The 25,160-nt window shown below is 46.4% G+C and overlaps 1 protein-coding gene across 1 annotated transcript in view; it reads left to right on the top strand.

The window, feature by feature from the left end:
- The window catches only part of LOC138498716 (uncharacterized), a 303,741-nt gene that overhangs the window by 267,629 nt on the left and 10,952 nt on the right, over window positions 1-25,160 (top strand). Inside the window, exon 7 of the mRNA XM_069622358.1 lies at window positions 15,321-15,512. Coding sequence (XP_069478459.1) covers window positions 15,321-15,511 — 191 coding nt within the window. The 3' untranslated portion in view covers window position 15,512. The remainder of the gene's footprint in view (window positions 1-15,320; window positions 15,513-25,160) is intronic.

The raw sequence follows: 25,160 nt of genomic DNA, 5'->3' as shown, positions 1-25,160 counted from the left end.
CTATAATAAAGCAGTTTAAAAATCACAATGTTTAAATTGGGGTTACGATCAAGTGAATTATGTTGGTGCTGTAACAATAATAGAGGTACTCTTTTACATTTACTGTGGGAATGCCCGAGAGTACAATTGGAGAGAGGTTATTGATAGGATTGATTTGATCTTTGGTATACACTTGCAAACATCCGCTGTTAACATAATTTTACTCTCACATAAAGAAAGGTGTGTGCGCACTAGAAAACATTCTTGCTGGATTGATAGAGTTATTATGGTAGCTATTAAGCTTATCCTCAGGATTTGGAAAACGAGTAAAGTTTGTGCCACAGATTCCGGACGAGATTGGCTGGTAGAAAAGTTAGTTCAAAGAGAAAAGAAGGACAAGCCCTCGGATTGCAGAAAGATTTCAAACACTTTCACCGTGGATGAACGAAACGAACAACCGGATTTGCACAGTACCTTAAAACGGAGAAGAAGCTGTAGCTGAGGCGGATGTTCCTGGTAGTTCCTGCAGGCTCATTGTTCCTGAAGTGACTGTCGGACTGACAAGAAGTAGGAAGACTGGAGGGTCCTGCACTACCCAGGGAAGAAACCAGCAGCAGAGCTAAACAACGAATAAAAGGTGCGCTCCTTAAAACCCAAGCAGGGTCCGACCTTCCTGGCTATCCGGCCCACTGTAGCTCTGTACAGCGTATTCAAACTAGTTGGTCCGACCAGCTCAAGGGAAGAAGTTTCCTGGAGGATCTTCTCTGTTGTCGGATACTGAAGATTCAGACCTGCAGCAAGGCTTCACCGGGCGGTTCAGTCATTGTAGGGGGGTCCTCTTCCATCAGCTCCTTGTTTGTTCTTTCATTCTAGTGGTGACTCTGCCTTTCCAGACCTGCTTTATATGCAGTTTTCCCCCATTCTCACAGCCTAGTAATCAATCACACAGCAGGGTGGCTCTCTTGACAAAGACAGTCACCCAGCCAATCAAATAGGAGTGTGACTTGGGTTGCCAAGGGAACCCATGGCAGTGTTCCTAAGACTCCTCCCTCACATCCTGCCTACCCAGACTTTTAGGCACCTTAAGGAGGGCTTCTGTGCAGAAGCCTGCGAAGAGATGGCGAACAAAAGGACCAAACCTGGTTTGGCACGTAGAGTAAAACACGAGAAAGACTTTAACAAAACGAAATGGTGAATAAACCCAGCCGGAGTGGAAATAAAATATATTTGGTCAAGCGGGTTTATGTTCAAGGCTAATAAAATAGCCTAAAACAATACCATGGTTATATAAGATAATCGCAGTATGAAAAATAGGGTAGTTACCACTGCCACCAGCCAAGTCTTGATGAAAAGGGAGTGAAACAGTGCTCCAAGAGAAACAGACAAAAAGTGATAAGAATGAACCCTTTCCAATACTCCATGTAAGATGGGGTGTACTGGGTCTATGATTTAAAGAGACTACATAAAGTTCATGGCAACTTAACATGTTTGTCGGAGACAGTAGTCAGTCCCAGAAAAATTGAGTCAGTGGGAAGTCTAAAAGACAAACCTGTGTCACTGCACTGAAGGTGCTGTGTAATACACATAAAAATAATACTCATGGAGTAGAGGAGAAGCTCCTACTTCTGGTCTCGAGGCATAAGCCTTTAAACGGCTGGTGTGGAAGACTCTGGGAGCATCCTTAGGCCTAAATCCACCAAATAGTTCACCTCTCCAAGTTTGCCCACAACCTTGAAGGGTCCTATCCATTTGTCCTGCAAGGCCCTTTGCCTTGTTGGCACTATAACTAATACAAGCTGGTCTTGAGTAACCTCAACCATGCTGACCTTCTGGTCATGCCAATGTTTGACCAGAGCCTGACCTGCTTTCAAGATATCACTTGCTTCTGCCATCATGTGTGACATTCTCCTCCGGAGACCTATCACATAGTCAGTCACTCTGACTGGCTAAGGGGAAGGAGCACTCTCCAACCCCTCCTTGATCAGGGCCAATGGACCTCTGACTGGGTGGCCAAAGAGAGGTTTAAAGGAACTGTAACCAACTCCTTCCTGAGGGACTTCTCTATATGCAAAGAGAAGGCATGACGGTAGAAGGTCCCGCTTTTTCTTAAGGGGTTCTTCTAAAGCACCTATCATGTTCTTCATAGTACGATTAAAACTCTCTACCAGTCTATTTGTTTCACATGGCTTGCATGTAGTGGGACATCACATTGGATCCCCTGTCGGATATAACTGCCTTAGGAAACCCTACTCTGGTAAAAATATCAAGCAGAGCCTTAGCCACAGCCTGAGCCGTAGCAGTTCTCATAGGTATGGCTTCTGGTCATCTTGTAGCATGGTCTACTACAACCAGAATAAACCTGTTCCCTGAAGATGTGGGAGGGTCAAGGGCACCGACAATGTCAGTGCCCACCCTCTCAAAAGAAACTCCCACCACTAGGAGAGGCACCAGGGGTGCCACATTCTTGGCTCCACTTTTGCCAGAGGTTTGGCAAGTATGACAGCTCCCACAGAATTTGTCAACTATTGAACCCATTTTAGGCCAGTAGAAGTAGAGAGAGAGCCTTTCCTTGGTCTTCTTGAAACTCAAGTGACCAGCTAAAGGTATTTTATGGGGTAGCTGTAGGAATTGGAGTCTATTGGCAAGGGGCACTACAATTCTTCTGCAGTCCCCAGGGATAGACTCAGTCCGTTCACTGTAGAAGAGGCCATCTTCCCAGCTTAACCTGTGCTTCCCAACTTCTTGCCCATCAAGTTAGTTAGTAGTCTGTTGTCGGAGACCTTCAAGAGTAGGATACTCTCTCTGTCCTCTGCTGAAGTCTGCCCTGTTGGGTCCATCTTCTGCCAGTAAAGACTGCAGCTCAGGATGGTCAACAGGGTCAAGATCTCCAACTAAGACAGTGGGCCTCATTCCGAGTAGGGCGATAAGGGTTAACGGTCACCGGTAACAAGATCGGTGCCGTTAAACCCTTACCGCCATACTACGAGTTCCCTTTGCCGGCCCTTCCTTAATGCCTGCTTTTAGAAGGCGTTAAAGACCGGACCCACAAAGGGACTCCGGGGTCAATAATGGTACCGTAAAATTGCCGCCTTCCCCCTTCCCATTGAGCCCAATGGGGCCTCAAATAGGAATGGGGGAATGGCCCTGGTGAACGGGGAATTACCGGTCCCTCTGACCTTGGAATGGACCGGTAATTACTCCATTCACCAGGCCGGAGTTTGGACGAGTTCAGAGGCAGCCGTCCGCAAATTGCAGCGTGGTTACCTCCAAACTCATAATCAGGCCCAGTGTCTTCTTCCAGATCTGATTCTTCAGATACTGGCACAACCACACAAGGTTGCACCTCACACTCTGCCTCAGCAGGTGGAGGAGTCACAGGTGTGACGTTGGACAATCTTGGGGATGTCGTTGTTGGTAGCACAGGGGTGCTGTCTGATTTCTTCCTGGAAGTCTTGGGTTTCCCCTTTGCCTCTGTTTTCCTAGAAATAGCAGTGAGCAACTCCTGTGGAGTGGGAGTGATAGTTTCCTCTATCAACTCCTCTGGAGAGCCTCTCAAGGTTCTCGCCCTTGCAGACCTAGTGAGCTCCTGTTTCCTTTTACTGGGAGGCCTGGGGGTGCTTGACACAACTCCAAGAGTTTTCAGGTCATTACTGTTAAGAGGGATTTCTAAAGTCTGACCTGGAGGGGCAGAGGTTCAGAAGGCCAACCTAGTTTCTTGGAACAGGGTAACCTCTGGACAAGCCAGACCAATCATGGTAGCTATGGCAGGTGGTCAACACTAAGTCTCAAGAGGGGTGAGGGTGACTGAAAAACCTGAATGAGCACACAAAGCAAGGACACTTACAAATTACTCCAGGCAGGTGTTATATTAAAAATATAGACACATTTATTACAAGGCCTTTGTAATATAGACCATAGCAAAGAATCACAATAATACTAAAGTAAACCAACACATCACAATCAACACAATATATATACAAGACCAGAGGGGTCTAACGGATTAAAAGTCACGAAATGCGTAGACCACCTAGATGGGGAGGAAAACAGGCAGTGCAAGTAATCTTTAGACCCAGTTCCATATCAAGAATACACCTAAGAGGCAGTCCAAGCCCTTTGAAGAGAGGAGCCTTGTACTCAATAGCACATGCACGCGCTTGGGCCAAGGGACAAAATAGGGTCTCTTTGAGGGTCACTAGCAGCTCAGGAAGGTGGATAAGGTTGATGAAGAACAAGTCCCCACTATTCAAGCAGGACCTCCACTTGCGGGCAGAGATAGGTTGAGAGAGCTGGATGAAGTTGTTATTTCGCAATAGCTGTGGAAAGGAAAGGGGCCCTCAGGGGCCACTTCGTGCATAAAAATGGGCTCCTGCGCTAGGGGTCACTGTTTGGGGTATGGACTACTCATCGGTCCCCGACGCAGGCAGACCCAGACTTCCCAGTACAGTCCACTTCGCTGGCAGGTTTGACTGTGACAATCAGGATGCCTCGACACCATGTACTTTCCGCTGTACAGCGGGGATTCCCAAATGGGACAGGGGAGATTTCTCCGCTCCGGGTGGAGGAATCAGCCCAATTCTACTGCAGCAGGCTTCAGGGTCAAGGGGGTCACAAGTGCAGTGAACTTGCACAGGTCGTTGCCACAGCAGGGCAACACGGTAACCGCGTTTACTCCGGTCTGGGCGCACTCTTCTCACTTCAGACCTGGGAATGCCTAGTGTACGAAATTCGGTGTGAGGGTACCGTGGACACAGAGCAAGCAGTATACTAACTTTTGAGGGCTTCCTCAAAACCACGGTGGTAACAGAGCAAACATCCCGCGTAAGCTGGTCAGCCCACTGGTTGCCCAGGGACACTTCCGAAGAGGCTTACTTGCAGGGTTTGATGAAGGTGCCGAGAATAGTTGGTCCCACTATTCCAATGGGTCGAAGCGTCTTCGCAGACCTTCTAGGATGATCAGATGCAGAGGGGTCTCGCCGGACGACAGCGGGCTCAGGGTGCCAAACCTTCCAGCGGGTCACCAGCTTTCCTCGACTCGGCTTCTTGTTGCAGGATACTTGGCTCCTTATCCTTTGTTCATGTGAACTCAGGAGATCGACATGGTAGTGGTGTTCTCGGCCTCCTCTTATCCAAAGTTCCCTTTGTGCCAAAACATAGAGGACCCAATGGGAGATCTGCTCACAAACACTCACTCCATACGTGACCCAATCACAGATCATGGTGGTCCCAGGCATTCAGGACACTACAGACTCTCTGGCAACCAGGGTGTGTATTGGGAACAGACATCCCAGCCCACATCCTGGAGGCACATACACAAGGCATGCTGAAGCCCGCAAAAGCTTTGGGTTTCGCAGGAAAGTGCATGACCAAATAAGGACTGACACGGGTCAGCTCGACCTGGGGAAGGTTAAGGGGCAAGATGGCCAAAGGACAGGACAAAGAACCTCGTGGCATGGCCATTTTGGAGCAGGCCACCTATTTGTGCCAAACGCGGTAAGCGCGGGTAACATGGCAAGAAAGGGTTCAAAACATAAGATAAACGATAGCTGCCACCAGTCCTGTCCGTGACACATCTGCACAGTTCATAAAAAGTCCAGCGAGAGTTTCTAGGGTCTTTGGAATGACTAGGGACCCAAAGGTGCGGTAAAGTAAGTTACATTGCACTCTTGTTACATGTTGCACAAAAGCTGCAACATGAGGAAAGGACTAAGGGAAATTAAGTCTCCCAGTACTGACTATCTTAAGGGCATGTCAGTTTCCCCATAAGAAGTGAGCGAAAGCCCAGAGGAGTGTGGCTGAGGGCTGCGCTTCTCTGGCAAAGGTTAGATCAGGGTGTAGAACAGCAGAAAAAAGTTTGGGGGTTGACACATGGAGGGAAAATTACATTCGAATATGAAATCTTTCCTTACAATTACCCAACAGGACTCTCCCAGGCACTTCACACTGCACACTAAAAGGTATTTTGCCAGTCATATCATTACACTGGATGAGAGCTGGTAACTGGGGAAGCATTTGCACAGGGCCCCCAGCTAACTTGGTGAGGCATTTGGGCTCCTTAGCAACATCCTCCACCTTGAAAAATGATTCAGCCACCACAGTTATGCTGGCTCCAGTGTCTCTGATGGCAGGGGTTTCCTGACCAATCACAAGAACACTATCTTTATAATACTCTTTAGTATTATCTGGGATGGAATTATAGACATCTAAATTCTGTTGTTCCCACAAGCCCAGGGACACTAAACAAACACTGGCTGAGACTCTTGTGGGTTCATCAGCCAGTAGGTGAAAGTTTCCACTTGGAATAAGTACTTCTTCCTCTGGGGAGAAGGCTAATGAGACAGTGTGGACCCCTGAAGGTTTACCCTTACATCTGGGATCCCCTTTCACATGGTCAGTTGACCCACAAACATAACAATGCCCAAATGTCTTGATGAATGGGGGTTTGTTCTGATCTCCATCTGGTTTGGGTCCAGATGGTGCACTAGCCTGATTTGGTTTCCCTTGTGATTACCCTTATTGTCACGACCCTCGCCCAAAACCCCCCTCTGGCAAACCCATTGGCCAGGTGGAGTCAGGACTCGGGCCTCTAGAGCCTGGTATCCTCTTTCAAAACCCTCTTGGGGCCAGTCCTGGCACCTATGGCACCAGGGTCATACACCATGAAAAACAATGTGCTTGGGAACTATTTAATTGTGTTGTTAGACAACATGGAGGCATCCACATAGCTTGGTTCCTCAGAACCAAGCTATGCAGTCTAGTGTTTTGGGTGTGGTAGCCTAGAGACTACTTTACCTGGACTATTTTGTTGGGGCTATTTAAACCACACCCGAGCAAGACAACACGCTTTGTGTTACTTTGCAGCTTGCAACGTGACGCTCACGGTGTCCAGCTATACCCCCGAACCTCGGAGAAGCAGAACCTGCATGGAGACAAAAGGAACATCAATAGCAGCAGCATCTTACCTGCAGTCTTCATCTTTAGTTACTTGCAGCTCCTGAGAACAGCTTTCCTTGAATCTGCACTCCTCCCGGATAGAACAACCTGAAGGAGGAAGATAGAGGCAACATTAAGAAAGCAGAAGAGACATTGCAAATTACGAACTGCTCAAAAGGCTTACCTGGCTGGTCGCCTCTCGGCTGGCACCACTCCGGAAATTCCACACGTGCTGAAGAACACTGCGACCTGCAAGGAAAGAAGACAAAACAGGTTAGCAAAGGCAAGCCATCGCAGCGCTGCGCATAGTGCTTACCTACCGCATCATAGCGCTCTTAAAGCGCCATCATTGACCAGCGGGGCTCAACCAAGCCAGTTCGTCGCGCTGAAGCTCTCCATCCCTAAGGGAGAAAAAGAGACATTATCAAACAAAGAAAGGCATGCAGGATAGCAACAATACTAAAGAACAGCAATAAGACCTACCTGAACGATTAGTGAAGTAACTGGACCGCACATGCCCACGAAAGACAACGTGCCCCTGCAAAGAAGGCAGGATGGAGAGCACGCCTAACTCTACCACAAGGTGAGGAGAGGGCCCCTGAGGGGCTGAAATCATACGGGGGTGGAGGGAGGATACTTACCCCGGTCGGCCAGTCTTGAACACAGTCCTCCTGTATTTTCAGGCAGAACCTTCCCCGCAGACCACATCTGGGCAAAACTGAGAAGCATACAAGTGAGTAACCCGGCTGGGTGGCGTCCCTGTGGATACCAGGTGAGCGTAACACTTATGTTGTTGTTTGTGGTCCTCTTTTGGATTGTAGGTATTAGCATTCTCTTTGTTATCTTTCTTTGGCTGTTTTCCCTCATCCTTTTTCTGAGTAGCCCCATAATCCTTGTGAGTAACCCTGTTGGCAACCCACAAGTCAGCAGCCTTAGCTAGTTTCTTTGGATCCATCTCCTTAGAATCAGCCAAGTGCTGTCTGAGCTCAGGAGAGCAGACATCAAAAATATACTCCAACATAATAAGATTTCTCATTCCTTCATAAGTGTTTACTCTGTAACCCTTAATCCAACCATCTAAGGTTTTCAAACATTCACATACCCACGAATCCCAAGGGGTACCATTATGCTTTTTGAGGGTCCTAAACCTCTTAAGGTACTGGGAAGGGATCCTCCCAAATCTAGCAATTAGAGATAGCTTCACACACTCACAATCCATCCTATCCACCTCCTTCAACTCCATTAGATGCAACAGTGGGTAGCCCAGAGAAGAGCCAGAAAAGAGCCAGGGAATCAATTGATTCCCTGTAAGACCTTGAATCCCATTGTTATATTCAAACATTGCCAACCAATCCAAAATGTCAAGCTTAACCTCATACGTACACACAATTTATTTAGGCATGCAGGGTCTCTTAGGACTGGAAGACCTAGAAGACTCTGGGAGAGAAGCATTTTCAAGAGATAATCTTTTAATTTCTAGATCATGATTCAACTCCATTTCTCTGAGCTTAAGTTCTTGCTGTTTTTGTTCAGTTTGAACATTTACACGTTTGAATTCCAGTTCAAGCCTCATTTTCTCTAGATCAATGAATTCAGGACTGAGTGTAGGACCTGTGGGGGTCCCAGAGGACAAGGGCTGCAGTTGCTGAGCAGGCAAGGGGCCAGGGTGGCCTACATTAAGAGACACACCTTCCTCTTCCAACTCATCATTGACAGACATAGCATCATCCTCAATACTTTCCACATTTGCTAAGGAGTCAGGCATTTCAGACCCACTCCCTAGACTTTGGTTCTTTAACAAATTTTCAATCAATTCAGTGTTTTTGCCTTTGGGAGAGAGTTTCCTTTCTTTACATAGATTTCTTAGACAATCTGCAGTGTAGCTCAGGAGGGTCTCCTTACTGTGGCTTTCCATATCAGACATGATTAATGTTGCTTTTTAGTGATGTTAGCCTTGTAGTTATTTTATCCAAGGTAATAGCAGCACTCCAAGTACTTTGATCCTCACTGCTGTACGCCAGTGTTAGGCAGAATTATATGCAGTACCCTTTGGGAACACCACTCACAATTAAGACTACAAGTGACAGTACAAATTCACCTTTGGTACAAGCCTGTACTACACAGTAAAGTGGTAGCGATGGCTGAGCAGCCAGACTTATCTCAAGAGCAAGTGAGCAGTATCAAATACTTACACAAAGGACAGCAATTACTATGATTCAAACAAACACTGACACAAGGTTGGCAAGTAAAAGAATATACATTATTTACTCTTTAGTTATATAACATTTCACTATCATAAAGCAGTTTAAAATCACAATCTTAATACACCACACCACTCCCAATAAGTTCCAGACAAGTAAAGCTCACAAAATGAAGTGAAGCTAAATGGCACAACAGCAATTTAAAAAGGGAGGGAAAGACAAAGTTAATAGAAATTGAACCACACCAACAGGTAATCACTCAGGGCAATTGAGCAAGAGGAACTACACTGATAGGATCAGATATAAAAGGCTTAGGGCCAAAGTCAATGGGTCAAAAATCTTTTGCTCAAGATCACGCGGTTCGGGGTAGTTCGCTGTAAAGTTTGTGCCACAGATTCCGGACGAGGTTGGTTGCTAGAAAAGTTAGTTCAAAGAGAAGAGAAGGACAAGCCCTCGGATTGGAGAAATATTTCAAACACTTTCACTACGGTTGAACGAAACGAACAACCGGATTTGCACAGTACCTTAAAATGGAGAAGAAGCTGTAGAAGAGGCGGACGTTCCTGGTAGTTCCTGCAGGCTCACGGTTCTTGGAGTGACTGTCGGACTGACAAGAAGTAGGAAGACTGCAGGGTCCTGCACTACCCAGGGTAGAAACCAGCAGCAGAGCTAAACAACAAATAAAATGTGCGTTCCTTGAAACCCAAGCAGGGTCCGACCTTCCTGGCTATCCGGCCCACTGTAGCTCTGTACAGCGAATACGACCAGAGGAGGAGTCCTGGCTTGCAGTTTGGGCAAACTGGTTGGTCCCACCAGCTCAAGGGAAGAAGTTTCCTGGAGGATCTTCTCTGTCGTTGGATTCTGAAGATTCGGACCTGCAGCAGTGATTCACCGGGCGGTTCAGTCATTGTAGGGATCCTCTTCCATCAGCTCCTCATTGGTTCTTTCGCTCCAGTGGCGACTCTGCCTTTCCAGTCCGAGAGACCTGCTTTTTATGCAGTTTTCCCCCATTCACACATCCTGACTGTCAATCACACAGAAGGGTGGCTGTCCTGGCAAGGGCAGTCACCCAGCCAATTAAACAGGAGTACGACTTGGGTTACCAAGGGAACCCATGGCAGGGGTCTAAGATCCCTCCCTCACATCCTGCCTACCCAGACTTTTAGGCGCCTTAAGGAGGGCTTCTGTGCAGAAGCCCGCGAAAAGACGGCAAAAAAGGGACCAATCCTGGTTTGGCGCACAGAGTAAAACACGAAAAAGACTTTAACAAAAAGAAATGGCGAATAATCCCAGCCGGAGCCGAAATAAAATATATTTGGTCAACCAGGTTTATGTTCGAGGCTAATAAAATAGCCTAAAACAATACCATGGTTATATAAGATAACCGCGGTACGAAAAATAGGGTAGTTACCACTGCCACTAGCCAAGTCTTGATGAAAAGGGAGCAAAACAGTGCTCCAAGAGAAACAGACAAAAAGGAATAAGAATTAACCCTTTCCAATACTCCATGTAAGATGGGGTATAGTGGGCCTGTGATTTAAAGAGACTACGTAAAGTTAACGGCTACTTTACATGTTTCTGGGAGTCAGTCCCAGAAAAATGGAGTCAGTGGGAAGTCTAAAAGACAATCCTGTGTCACTGCACTGAAGCTGCTGTGTAACACACATAAAAATGATGCTCATGGGATAGGTGAGGCTCCATAGCCCAAGGTCACACAAATGGTAAAAACACACACCGCAAAAACACATGTAAGAGTTGGGAAAAGGCTCACACTCTTACCAGGTGAAGAAAATAAACCATAGAAATCCAGAAAAGCTGCTGAGGGACTCATTAGGTAAGGGAAATCAGCCATTTATGAGAATTCTCCCTAGCACATGCTGAAGTCCAGACTTAGACAGCCTGCCCATTTTTAAAATCTCTGTAGAGCCCAATGCTGAAGTTCTGGAATCTTCTTCACTGTGGCCCAGTTTTTCACCGACCCCATCAACCACCTGTGAAGGGTTGCAATGGGCTGATAATTGACTTCTAAGCTCAGCTGTGCCCAGTCTACGCCCCTTTCAGTTTTACAGGTGCCTGACTGGCTTTTTATTCCCTGCCCATGGTCTGGGAGTTCTGGTGCTCTTCTTCAGCCAGCTCTCCAGCGTATGTACAGTCTGTACATGGCATCGCCTGTCAGCTTTGGCATATTGGGGGGATTCCACGAGAGAGAAATTTCATTTCCTCTCACCAGATCACAGATAGTCGATTTAAGACGGTCCAGTGTGCCTCTCCTGTCTTGCCAGTGCCTCAGCAAGACTGCACAGAGTGCACCATGTCCATTATTAAATGCACCCTGGGATTATAAAAATGATGAGACAGTCATTTCTAACTCCCCAGCGAATGGACCTGGAGTCCTGCCGAGGAGGAAACTCCTGAATCCTGGGTGAACAGCCACATCTTGGCTGTGCCCTGCCTCAGAATTCCTGGGCTCCTTGTCTTTGAAATGGTCAGAGCTTCCTGGTTTTGGAAGAGGTCAGGGCTTTTCTGTGACATTGTTGGGAAAATATATCTGGAATGAATTACGAGGGGGCAGGGGCGAGGAGATTTTCCACTGTGCCATGGTGGGTATGCGGAACAGCTAGAAATGGGGCGCTGAGCGTGAATCACAATCTATGACCCTAGAAAGTGATACGGGGTTGTCTAATTGATATCTAGCTCATCATCTATTCAGTGCACAATAAAACCTAAGTATTTTTTTTTTAAATCCCTTCAGATAAGGTACAGTGATATTGATATTGATATTTTATTTCTATTGCTCTCGTACACAAGTGTTTCAGAGCACGACGAGGCAAGGGAGGGGATCAGGGGAGAACAAAAACAACCCTCTTACTAGGCCCAGTGACATTGAGAATGCGCAAGTGCATGGGAGAGGGGTGGGGGGAAAGTGCATGGAAGGGAGGAGAAATAGAAAGTGCGGAGCAAAGGAGAAACAGATGAATAATAAATAAATAAATAATAAAGGCAACAAACAGTGGTAGTGCAGCCAGCAATTGGCTAGTGCTAGGTTTGAAGCAGCAGACAGGGTAGGTCTGATAAGTGCAGGAAGAAAAAAGGGGGGCTGTATGGGTACAGACCACAGTGCAAGGGTTAGCCCGGAGGCATTGTGGGAGTGTGGCAGGGTGAGCAGGTACCTGGGCCCGGAGGACAGAAGGTGGCCAGGCGCACGGTGCCGAGAGAGAACAGATCAGCCGGTGGGAGGGGGGCCAAGGCAGAAGCAAAGAGGAAGGTCTTGAGGTGCTTCCGGAACCGGAGCTGGTTCTCCTAAATTTTAGAGTGGCAGGGAGGCTGTTCCAGAGGGAGGCCCAAGCCGAAGACAGAGATCTACCCCCAGCTCGTTTCTTTGAAAAACGACTGACCCGGAGGGAGTTAGAGATAGATGAGCGAAGAGCTTGAAGGGGAGGTATTTGCAGAGGGGTAGCTGAAGGTATTTTGGACCCAGGCCCCAGAAAGCCTTGTGGGCAATGCAGAGGGTTTTGAATTTAATTCTTGCATCCACTGGGAGCCAATGGAGAGATTCCAGAGCTGGAGAGATACGATCCCAGGGCTTGAGGCCAAGGACAAGTCTCGCAGTCCTGTTCTGGATTAGTTGCAGAGGGCGGAGTGTAGAGGCATGATAACATGATTTGCCCAGGATCACTTTGTTTAAGTAATGAAACTTAATCAATTGACTAACTGTCTTCTCAGGTCTAGTTGGTAGAAATATATTGTAATGTTTTGCTTTAAAGAACATCCTGTATAATACAAATTACTTGATGGGAGCACAAATATTAATGAACCAGATTGGCAAATGTGTACATTTTTATAAAACTATGTTAAGGAATAAGAGTAAAAATATAAATGTTATCCCCTCACCAACCAGAATAGAAGAACACAAGTTCCACAAGGCTAAGCAATGTGAGCCATAACATGCATTTATGGTTTTGCAAATATTCTTAAAGACACACAACAAAAGATACTGTGCTCCCAGCGCCTGCTTATTGGTTAACCCAGGCATTCTGCTTCTTATTTACATGTAGTTTGAAGAAAATGTTAAAACTTCACATTCATGCGAGTCCTTCTTTTTCATCAAACAAGGACTCTTTATGGAAATAAGATATCGTTTAAAACATGTTTTCTGTGACTTGCTGTTAAATTGTTGTAGAATAAGGCATATATCTAGATGTCTATGTCAAGCTTCATTTGAGTTTTCTAAAGCAAACTAGCAAATGCCTCCTTCAGCTCCTATCACAGAAGCGCTAAGAGAGGAAGCAGAGGGCGTGGTCCGATGGGAGGAGCTCAGTTTAGTGAAGGTGGCTGCAGAGGGTTTGGGAAGGTTAAAGTCCCCCAGCGGGACAATGGGGATGTCAGAAGGAAGTGACTCAAGGATCAGGTCAGGGAAGAAGGAAATGATAGGACCAGGGGGTCGATATAGAGCCAGAACAGGGAGAGCAGAAGGAGGGAGGAGCTGAACAGTGTCATATTCAAAAGAGGATTGAGGGGATATCAGAGAGGGGCAGAGAGGCAACAGGTCTATTGATCTATGACGATCAACAGGTCGGGCGAGTGGGAGGAGGTAGGGGAGTCCATGTTTAGAGCTGCTAGTGCGGGGAGATCTGGGTTTCTGTGATAGCAGAAAGTGAATGTTGAAGGGCAGAAGAGTAGAAATGGTCAGAGATGTAGGATGAGGTCAGGCCAGGTGAGACATGTAGGAGGTGGGGAGGGTGATAAAGAGGTTGCAGATCCTGGGAGAACAGGATCATGAGGTTTTAGCGATGTGGGCGGATGGGGAGAAGAGGGAAATTTGCAGGAGAGCATGAGGTAGAAGTTAGACTGTGTTGAGGCTGATGGCTAAAAGGAAAGGGGAGCAGACCGAGTACAAGGTTTAATGGATCAAAGTCAAGGTTTATGGGGGATGGTTTAAAGAACAGGGACGTGAACGAAGGGCAGCCCAAGTATGAGAGGGTGAGTGGGTAAGTAGAAACAGAAGTGGGGGGTTGGCTGGGAATGAGCCGCTGTAAACTCTGAGTCAGCATAAGATAGTTAACAGGGATGTTCTCTGTTTCTTTGAGGTAGCAGCAGCTCTGTGGTAAATGGGGAGTCACTGGATCAAAGAATCCCTGTGTTGAAGCAGGAGTCAGGTGAAAGGCTAGCACAGAGAAGTCCTGGCATGAACAGAGGTTTTGACTTTAGGCCCTCTCTGGCCGTTATAGGGAGTTTCCCTTTGATACATTTGGCAGTGTGTCATATGGCCCTCCGTGAGCCAATAAGAATGCTCAAAATGGCTTCCATACTTGCAGGTCTGGTCCTGGGTATTGTATAATCAGGGAGCTTTGTTTTTGAGAAACGGCCCACAGATGGTGCAGTCATAGCAGCCTCCAGAGGGTAATGTCAAAAATACATGAGCATTGCATTTGCTTTCTTACACATTGTGTTTTACTGGCAATACACTGGCAAGTAATTTTTTTAACTGCATCACAATTCCCCAAGTTCAATTTAGATGTGTTTACATTGCCTGTGCACTATAACAAATATAGGCATTTTCTGGTGGTAATATGGAATATATTTTACTGCTGAAACGCTGGCATGACGTTGTCTATACTGGCAAAGTACATTTCTTGAGTCAACTTAGGCGTCAGCATGAGAATGCTCCTTTATTTTACATTACAAAAGATTTCTTTTTCAAAGCTTGCAGAGAATCTACGGAAACACCAGAAATTGCGGAGACAATGTAGTGAAAATGTGTAAATACTGTCCTCATGTTGCCAATGTTAAACATACTATTATGTCCTTATGTTTATGTCTCTGATATATGCTTCCCTCTTAGTGCTTCTGGGCCCCCCTATACTCACCCAATCCAAGAATGCTCTTATGTAAAGGCGCCATACTCTAGGGCGGCCCCGCGTTCTTGTAGTGCTTACTTTCTAAGGCATTTCAGCTGCAAATGACACCCTCCTTTAAATAAATGGCAATACAAAGAGCAGAAAGGAAAACCACTTTGTAAAGGTGCTGGGAAAGAACAGGTGATCAATGCTACTGATCACGCCAGGGGTCTGTAGGATCACATGATCTGGCCATGGGATCGGGATCACGTGATGTCAGACTGTATGTCTCTGTGCACGTTTACGGCATAGAAGGTTCAGATCCATGGCATGTCAAGTACTGCCGAATAACCATGTATGCCTTTATTTACAGGAGTTACAGCCGTCAGCAAGAGCTGCCAAAAGACCTGTAGGGAAATCCCGACCACCATTGAAGGGCTCCCTGCTTCTACCCAGTGCTGTAGCACAAACCTGTGCAATGGAGCGGCCAATGTGAGGCTCAGCTACACGATGCTCTTTCTGGCAGCGGGTGCCAGCGTCCTCTTGCTCAAGGCTGGCCTATAAGGTAAGGAGGGGCGGGCAGGACCTGGCAATTGTTACAGTGGCAGCCTAGCTACGATTTTATTTGCTTGCGAGTTTGCACTTACGTTAGACAGGTATGCATCTATAACTTTCAATTCATAGTTGCTTGCAGCGTTCTCTTCTCAATATGGGAGTTCATCTTTACTTTATTTATACAGTATCTGACCAATAATGGGAAGTGTGGTAAGGAGAATCATCCCCCCTTTTTTACCTCGCACAATTTTGCACTAGCTTTGTAATAGGGGCTTTCACGGCTGCAGGTTTAATGCTCAATGGCACATGTATATTGGACGGCTCTTTCTGAACTTTATTAAGTCTTGTTTAATATATCAGCTTGGCTCTATGGGTGGCAACTCTTCCAGTGCTCTTTCTCTCCACCATGTTCTGTCAATAATTGATTATGGAATTGGCATTTTATTCAGTTGGCTTCATCCTCACATATTTGGCCACATATCTACATCATCACAGTTGTACTACTTTATGGTTTCATTACTAATAGACTAATTATGAAGACTCAAAGTGATTCAATAGCTTTAGGTGCAATATCTTGTTTGATTGCTTTTTATGTATATTCAACATTTATAATGAATCCATCCCCCCGCCGCTGGATCTGTGGTATGTTTTCTTTTTGTTTTCTTTTTCTGATTATTATCACTTGACGCAATTGTCCATACATAATGGTGTTGTTACTCTATCATGATTTTATTTGATTACTGATACCACCTATATTTCTAGTACTTTGTTTCTTTGAATTGAACCAACTGTATTTCTGTCCAATGTGATATATACAGCCTTGAGAACGACCCAAAGGTCGAAACACGTGTCGGCTGATCAACTATCAAATAAATCCTTGTTATTGACACACTAACTTCTGTACTCATGGAAATATCTGATTTATAGTATAACTTTGATTGTACAAGAACAATGTTGTCGTAAGCGTGTGAGCCTTACCCACCAACCTTGATTCAGTTTGGATCATACCCAGCACCGGGTGGGCATGATCACAGCGGGTATCCCCAAGGAGTACCATGATTGCCTAGAGGTCTTTGATAAGGGTAGTGTGGAGGTGCTTCCTCTGCATAGGTCCTATGATTGCCCCATAGACCTTATCCCAGATGCACTTATTCCCAATGGAAGGGTTTACTCGTTGTCTGCCATAGAGGATCAGGCACTTAAGGAGTACATCCAGAATTCGCTTTGTTTGGGTCATATTCAGACTTCGACCTCCCCGGTGGCCAGCCCTATTTTTTTGTCCCCAAGAAAGAAGGCGACTTCCGCACCTGTGTGGACTTTAGATGCCTTAATGCTGTTACAATAAAGAACCGGTACCCTCTTCCACTCATAGCCCTGTTACTCTATTGGTTAACGAATGCTTCAGTATACACCAAACTGGATCTGAGGGGGGCGTACAATCTGGTCAGAGTGCGGGAGAGCGATGAGTGGAATACCAAGTTCTGTACCCGATATGGACTTCATGAGTACAGAGTTATGCCGTTTGGTCTGTGCAATGCTCCTGCTACATTCCAATGGTTTATGAATGAGATATTCGGTGACATATTGGACGCGTATGTCATAGTATATTTAGACGACATCCTGGTTTTTTCCCCGTCTTTTGTTGATCATGTAAAACATGTATGGGAGGTAATGTCACGACCAAAACGACATTCCCGTTTTGCTAAGCAAGAGAAATGCCTGTTTCATGTAAATGCTGTGGAATTCCTGGGATTTCATATTACATCAGATGAGTTGTCCATGAACCAGTCCAAAGTATGTGCAGTCTTGGACTGGCCCACTCCCACAAACGTCAAAGCTCTACAGTCATTTCTTGTTTTTTCTAATTTCTATCGTCGTTTTTTTTCCGGCTTTTCCTCCATAGTAGCACCCCTCACAGCATTGACCAGCCCATGTACCCTCTTCATCTGGACAAAAGACCACCAAAGAGCCTTTGAGACGCTCAAAACTGCCTTTACAACAACTCCGGTCCTCCAACATCCCAATCCGGATATGCCGTTTGTGGTAGAGGCAGGCGCGTCTCCCTTCGCATTGGGTGCTGTTCTATCCCAGTCATGTGGTTCTTCAGGTCGGTTACACCCAGTGGCTTTTCATTCACGTAAATTCACAGAGGCTGAAAAACATTATACAGTCACAGAGAAAGAGCTCCTGGCCATGAAAGATGCTTTTCAGGTTTGGAGACATCACCTCCTAGGGACACAGCATCTGGCCACCCCAAAATGCACCAATAGTCCTCAAGTTCGGTGGCACTTGTTTTTCGTGGCTTATGATTTTGTGATCAAACACTGTTCCGCAATCACACACAGAAAAGCTGATGCCCTCTCCCGATTCCCGGGGGGTGTCTCTCTGCCTGTCTTCCCCGAGTCCCTGTTAGATAAAAAACATATCATCTGTCTGTGTACCCCCACCATGTCCATGATTTCAGCTATCTGCCTCTGGGCTCTCCACCATCCCGAACATCTTTCAGCGTGGGACCCAGTATACCAAGAAGGCCTACCCTAAATCCAAGACAAGTTGGTACTACCTACACCAGATATTCGTAAACAAGCCTTAGAGTGGTCTCACGATGCCCCCATTAACGGTCACCCCGGACAGAAGCGTACCTTATTACTACTCAAACGATGGTGTTGGTGGCCCTCCATGAGAAAAGGCTGCCATGATTACTTAAACACCTGCTCAGTCTGTGCTCAGTGTAAGACCAGAAAAGGACGTCCTTTGGGATTGTTACAACCCATGCACATACCACCCAAATCCTGGCACACAGTCACCATGGACTTCATTATGGATTTTCCACACACTCAAGGGTTTGATACGGTCTGGGTGGTGGTAGACACCTTCACCAAGATGGCCCGCTTCATTCGCTGTTCAGGTATTCCATCAGCACCCACTCTGGCGGGGTTGTTTTTCAAGTCCGTTTCCTGTTTATTTGGGCTTCCCTCGGTTCTTGTTTCTGACAGGGGTTCACAGTTCACGTCCAGATTTTGGAGGGCACTTACCAAACTCCTCGGTATGGACATCCAGTTCTCCTCTGCATACCATCCAGAGACGGACGGACAGACTGAGAAGGTTAATCAGTCTTTAGAACAGTACTTACATTGCATATCTTTACAACACCAACAGTCATGGTATCGGTACTTCACATGGAGGAATTTGCTTACAATAATGCTCCCCACTCTTCCACTGGCTTCTCTCCCTTTTATTCCCTCTATGGCCAACATCCCGCACCCTACCTTTTCTTGATGAGGTCTTGTCATGTACTCCAGCAGCCACTGCATCTTTCCGCAATCTGACTCAGATTCATACCCAGACACTTACCCATCTCCATGAGGCACAAGCTGCTATAAAAAATGCAGCAGACAAGAAACGTGTTCCTGCGCCTACCTATTTTCTGGCTGACAGTGTGTGGCTGTCCACTCATCACCTGCGTTTGCCTGGTTGCCACAAACTGCTCCCTCGGTTCGTGGGGCCCTATACAGTAACTAAGGTTATCAACCCTGTGTCTTTTCGCCTTTTGATTCCTTCGGAATGGCACATCCATCCGGTCTTTCATACCTTCCTGATCAAACCTTGTCCTGCCTCTGCTCGCATTGTACTACCACCTTCTCCTGTTTCCTTGGGCTCCTCTGACAAATATGAGATCAGTGCCATCCTGGGTTCTTGTTTTAATAGAGTTTGCTTGCAATATCTGGTGGACTGGCTTGTTTGTGGCTCGGAAGAGAGATCATGGGTCTGTGCTAATCAGGTGAACGCTCCCCTCCTTGTCTCTTGTTTCCATTCGAGACAACCCATCCTGCCCACGGGGTCGTGGGCCTTTGTGGTGGTGTTCTGGCATGCCTCCCTATTCCCCGCACTCAAATTCCCACCAATGACCTGCGGCTGTGTTCATCTCCATCCACACTTTCCCAATCATGCACCTCACATCCGCATGTTCAGCTCTCCTCAGCTCGTTCAAGAACGGGCGTTCGTTCATCATCAGCATGGATGCAACGCAACTGCCGGTTATCCAGTGGTCTGCGCTCGTTTCTTCACTGGCAGCTGCCGAGGCGCAGGACCACGACCCGAGTGGAGCTTCGTGTCGCCAGCATCGTTGCTGATCACATGACGCGGAGACACGGTCATGTGACACTGAACAACGATCACGTGACACAGTGACTTTAAAAGGTTACGATTAGTGTTGCACCGCGCTTCACAGCTGGTCCATTTGGTTGTTTAGCACGTATTCTGTTTCTGGACCTCTTCAAATCACGGACCACAGACTTTGCTACACGGACTGCCTCTTCTTTTGTCCTTTGGATTTGTCAACGGCGTGAATTACTGAACCTCGACCTCAGAACTGTTACCGGATTACTTCTATTGGATTCTGCTTTGGACTTGGTTATTTTGGAACTTACAGCACCCTGCCCCTCCGGTTCAGTGCTGTGCTGATTTAAACACTCTTTTGGGGCATCCAGTGAATACTTCAGGGCAGCAGTTCTTCCTTCGTTCTGCCTCCTTTCACTGAGGGTACAGGACTTGCTTACAGTACAGTCATCCAAGCATTCTTCATTACACATCCTGGTAAGACCATTCTTGCTAATCTTTGTAACACCTGCCACATGTGCTTTTCATTATTGTGTATGCAATTGCCTGTTTCCCTTGCAGTGCTACCTGGGATTTCCAGCGTTCCTGTACCTAACCACCCCCTGTGGCCTCAAAGACTGAACAGCGAGTTGTTTCTTATTCTCTGTTCGGTACTTGGGGGCGGAGGTTTCTGTAATCTTTGCGACAATCAAGTTTGTGACATAATCATTGAGTTTTGCATGCTGGCCTTTGCTGAGAGTGGCATCACAATACTAAGGAAAACCTGAAAATCCATACCATGGCAGATATGTCACCTTTACTTCTCCAAGTTATTTGGTTTGGAAGACTCGACAGTGGTCATGGTGCTGCACACTCAGGAGGATCAACCTTCATATAGACCACACAACAAGGTCCCTGGAACCTTCCACAAACCATGAGAAAATGTTTGAGAATGACCAAGTGTAATATCATCATGAACATGAACAGATGTGCATTACAAAATATGGATTCAGGACTATGTTCCTACTTTAGACTAGGGTTTGAACATTCCTCACACTTGATGGTGCTGCCCTTGAACATCTGCACTGTGATACTAGTATGTAACTTCTGTAACTTCTGTAACTTCAGTGACCTATCTGACTTTGTATGAATACTTTGAAGTCTCAAGCCTTCTATTAACCCAGTGGTCTGTAATAGATGGTGTTAGATGGTGTCAGGGTGGGATTAGTAAAACCCACCCTAGGCATACCACCAAGATTGCACTTCTCCTGATAAAGGTGTTGCATGTGTTAGAAAAGGCAAAGTTCACATAAAGGACCACTACTGAAGCAGCTGAATTTGACCTGTATATTGCTAATGATACAGTGGTACTGGATGAAAATAAAGAGTATCCTACTTTCCCTGACTTGACTTAAAGATCAAATTCACCTGGGCTACCTATATGAGGACAGCCCCAAAATCAGGACTAGCGAAGTTGGGGCAGGAGTAGAGCACCAGGGCTATATAGATGATGCATATTATTAATCCCTCAGCTCACCCCTACCCTCTCCAGAAATGGGAATTGCTATTGCCCAAGTCATCTGTGAACACATTTCTTTGCCTGGATTGGAAGAAGTTAACGTCTTATTCAAAACCAAAGGAAGTAATGGGAATTCAGACTGATTCATCCATCAACAGGACCATATCCATCCCTATCCCCTCTGAAGAAACTAGAAACATTCAACAGAGCAACACCTTGCTGTGGAGAAGGTGATCAGGAAAACAGGGCCCCTTTTTCATTGGTTTGCTTTACCAAGGGGAGAATAATGCCAACAAATTGATTTTACTGTCCATGGACAGATCGACATCTCCAATCTTACTGTGAAACCTGTGCTATATGTCAGTAGATGGGGCAAGCTTCCTTTATCCTCTCCGTGTTACTGGGGTGCATGTTTCCTGAACAGGAATGCACATTATGGGGCTTGGACAAGACCAGTTATACTGGTTAGCAAACCCAAGAGAAGCTGGCGGTTCTGTATTGACTTCCGGAAAGTCAATGAGCGTAAATTAATGCCTCACATATGCTTCAGGTAGATGACATGATGAGAAGATAGAGACCCCCACCAATGTCTACATTCTGGATCTCACCAAAGGTTACTGGCAATGTCAACTGGTGCCAGAACATGAAGCAGAGATGGCTTTTCTATTCCCCTAGGCTTTAATCAATTCATCATACATAGAGTACCAGCAACAATCCAGCACCTCAGAGATTGCCTTTTGTGGACTACGCAAGTATGTTGAGGCGCACATACTGATGGCCTTTGCGGATATAATATTGCAATCCACAGCAAATCATGGCAAGAACATACTGGGCACCTTTATATAATGGAGCAGACCATGAGGGAAGTGAGGTCAACAACGAACTTTGTAAAGTAAGATCCAGCCTAGCCAGGCTGGACTAGGAACTAAAAGAGGCTGTGGCTTGTCCCCCGAGGGAGCAGACTTGGGAGTTTGAGAAGGTTCTCTCTAGCACAAGATGGAAAATAGGGCAAAATGGTGCTTTTGAGTGCACATACCTGCATACCTGGAGTCCTGCCTCCCCACACTTTACAGCACAACCCATACATGGTGCCCTGCCTCCTGAAGCCCAACAACACAGACCTCACAGAGCCTGCACTCAGTGGCAGAAGAGCCCACAGTGAGAGGCATTACTGCACTCTGTTTTGAATCCTGTCTGTTTTCCCCAAGCGGTCAGGAAGCACTTTCCTTGGCACTGCCATTCCTTGCCTTCACATCTGCGGCACAGGCAGAGGTAGAGTAACCAAGATGTTCTCCTCTAGGGTCACCAGCTGCACAATCATCTTCTTTATTGTGCTCCCATTCCCACTTCTTCCGGGTTGCTTCCATTTATGTGGTCGGGTTCTTTTATTTCATTCAATAGCTGCAGGTGTGTATTCTACCTTCCAAATGGGTGTCCTCATAGATTCAGGGGTCCACTGAAGCGCTCCCCTGTTTCCTAGCTTTATTTGGGTGTTCCTGCTCTGCTGGATAGGATAGGACCGAGGCCTCTACATTTTAACGTGTGCATGTTGTCCCACTCTATAAGATCCTGGTTTAAACCCAGGCAGATTACATCTATGGGAGAGTAAAATGAAGTGGTGTGGAGAGAGACTTCAAAACACCAGTTCCTTGTAATTGCACAGACATAAAACAAAGAGTTTCAATGTCAACACAGGTCCAGAATCAAGAAAAGATTAGTTAATAATGCACGGCCTTGAGAGGAGGGCCCCTCTGCGAGTCCTGCTGAAGGGGCCCCAATGCTAGGCCTGCTGAAGGGACCAGCCCAAGCGCCTTGAAGAAACACATGACTCCCCATAGACTCCTGGGACGGCCTGGGACACTGCACGTCCTGGATGCGCATGACGAGTATGCTGCTGCAGGTGTGCACCACGCAATGCACCAGGTCACTCATGTAAATACATGTTGGAATAAAGCCTTACATCGTTCACCCAGAGTAGAAACAAGGTGGGTGGTTGGGGTCCGGCCCCTCGTGCCCAAATGCTTACCAGCTGACACTGTGCAAGGCCAGCAACATTAGCAAAGGCAGCTTTTGGTGTCTGGAGGAAGGGGCAACATAGGGGATTTTAGGGGTTATAAGCTGACATTTATCTCTGCGCAGATGGTTGTGGTTAAAGTAGAGAGAGGAGACGGAGCCAAGTGCTAGCTGCACAGCTAAATAGCTTAAGAGCACTTGCCTCCCACTCCCATGATGCACGCGCGCTGGCAATTTGTAGGATTTCCGGGTTAGGGGGAATGGCTAGTGTTCCGCTGTAAAATTTAAATTGGAATGTTTTAATAATGAGAGCGCTGTGAAAGATTATATTCAATTGCGCATGTCTGTATGGCAGTCCACACAATAGTCCAGGAGGAAATGCGGGAAGATCACAGTAGATAATATGGCGGTAACTGTATAATGAAGGCTCCAGCAGGATCAGGATCATCCTAACAGCACTCGCCCGCACTCCCGCTTTGCAGAACAATGTGAGAGCATTTATTGAGTGTTCATTATTGAGAATCAAGGTGTAAGCATTTGTGCATTTGTGTTAAGTGTGATGCATCTATATAAGGTGCTGTATTCTGTCCTACTGTATAGAAAGCATATTTTAATAAGGAAAGGGTTGGTAGAAGGTTGAACAGTAGACCCTCAATAAATAACATGACATTAGTAAATCAGTCCTGTATGGATGAGTGAGGGTGACCAACCCAGTGCAAGGATTTATTGCCCACCCTCTCTTTTTATGCATAGTGAAAGTGAAGTGCTTTTCTCTACCGCTATTCCTACCGCAGCCCCTACTGGGGAGGGTCTAGCACACACCTTCATTCCCTCAGTGCCTACATCCCATACACAGGTACAGTTGGAATCATAAATGGCCCTGTTAATGTTTTTCAAAGTGATCCCATATTGCACTGTGTACGCACACACAATCTGAAATCACATTTGTCCGTAAATAGGAATTCAAAAATAGTTCAATGTAACAAAACACTGGCATGTAGCATTTGTTAAGAGTGAGGAACTGTTTCCAACAAATTCTGTACTTCAAAGGGAGGAGGAGTGAAGATTGAAGGAAGGAGGTGGGGTGAATTGGAGAGAAGGGAAACAGAGAACAAACAGAACAGAAAGGCCCACCAGGAAATCTCCAGAATTCCCTCTAGGCCAGTCCAGCATTGATCCCACCTATCTACTAGCCCTTAATCCTTAGGGCCTTAATCCACGCCAACAGTGCACCAAGGGAGGCAATGGAGTAGTGGAGTGGTCATTTTCCCTCCTCCACCTACTTTGTTGTCCTCCATCCTCCCTACCTCACACCTCACACTTACCTGTAGGGGTTAGCGCACCACCATGCCCCTCCTCTCTTGTCGGCCGGGCTGCCAGGGATATAGAAAAGGTGCTCTATTCAGAGCCCCTCTTCCATATCCATGGCAGCCATGTTGGGTGAACAAACCAAAAGGACAGCACTGCTGCATGCAACTGCTCCCCCATTCTGAAACTGGACACATTTGCGGGGTAACACTGCTGATGCGCCAATTCCAGATAACAAGGCGGTGATGGTTGGAGAAGGTCTTACTGAATAACGGAGTGCCTGATATTCATGCCAGGGTTATATATATTGACGTTATCTTTCATGTGATGTGTGTACCTGGGCACAAGAGCATGTACTTAGAAGGTGGGATGTACCTAAGGATGTGAAAGCACACACTGGCATATGTTGGTAGTACCCAAACATGGCATGCTGTACCTAGTTGTCAGTGGGTTGTCTCGGTGTGTGATACTGTAGTTACTACAGTGTTGGAGGATGTAAAGGACGTACACAGTGCACCAGGAATCTTGAATACAGCCAAAAGATGAATAATACATCCTAAAAGGAAATGTTTGGTATAGTGCAAAAAAATATGGTAAAGAAAATACAGATAAAGGTCTAATGTGGTGTCGGGATCCAGGCTACAGCAGTTTGGATGCCCAAGAGGTTCTTCCAAGAAAATCGACCCATCTGGCGATACCCGTAGACTGGCAGAACAAAAA

This window comes from Ambystoma mexicanum, chromosome 5q (assembly GCF_040938575.1).
Source record: "Ambystoma mexicanum isolate Mex_15411 chromosome 5q, UKY_AmexF1_1, whole genome shotgun sequence".
In the NCBI taxonomy this organism is placed as follows: Eukaryota; Metazoa; Chordata; class Amphibia; order Caudata; family Ambystomatidae; genus Ambystoma; species Ambystoma mexicanum.
Note: the sequence above shows the minus strand (reverse complement) of the source record. Positions and strands in the feature narration are given on the sequence as shown.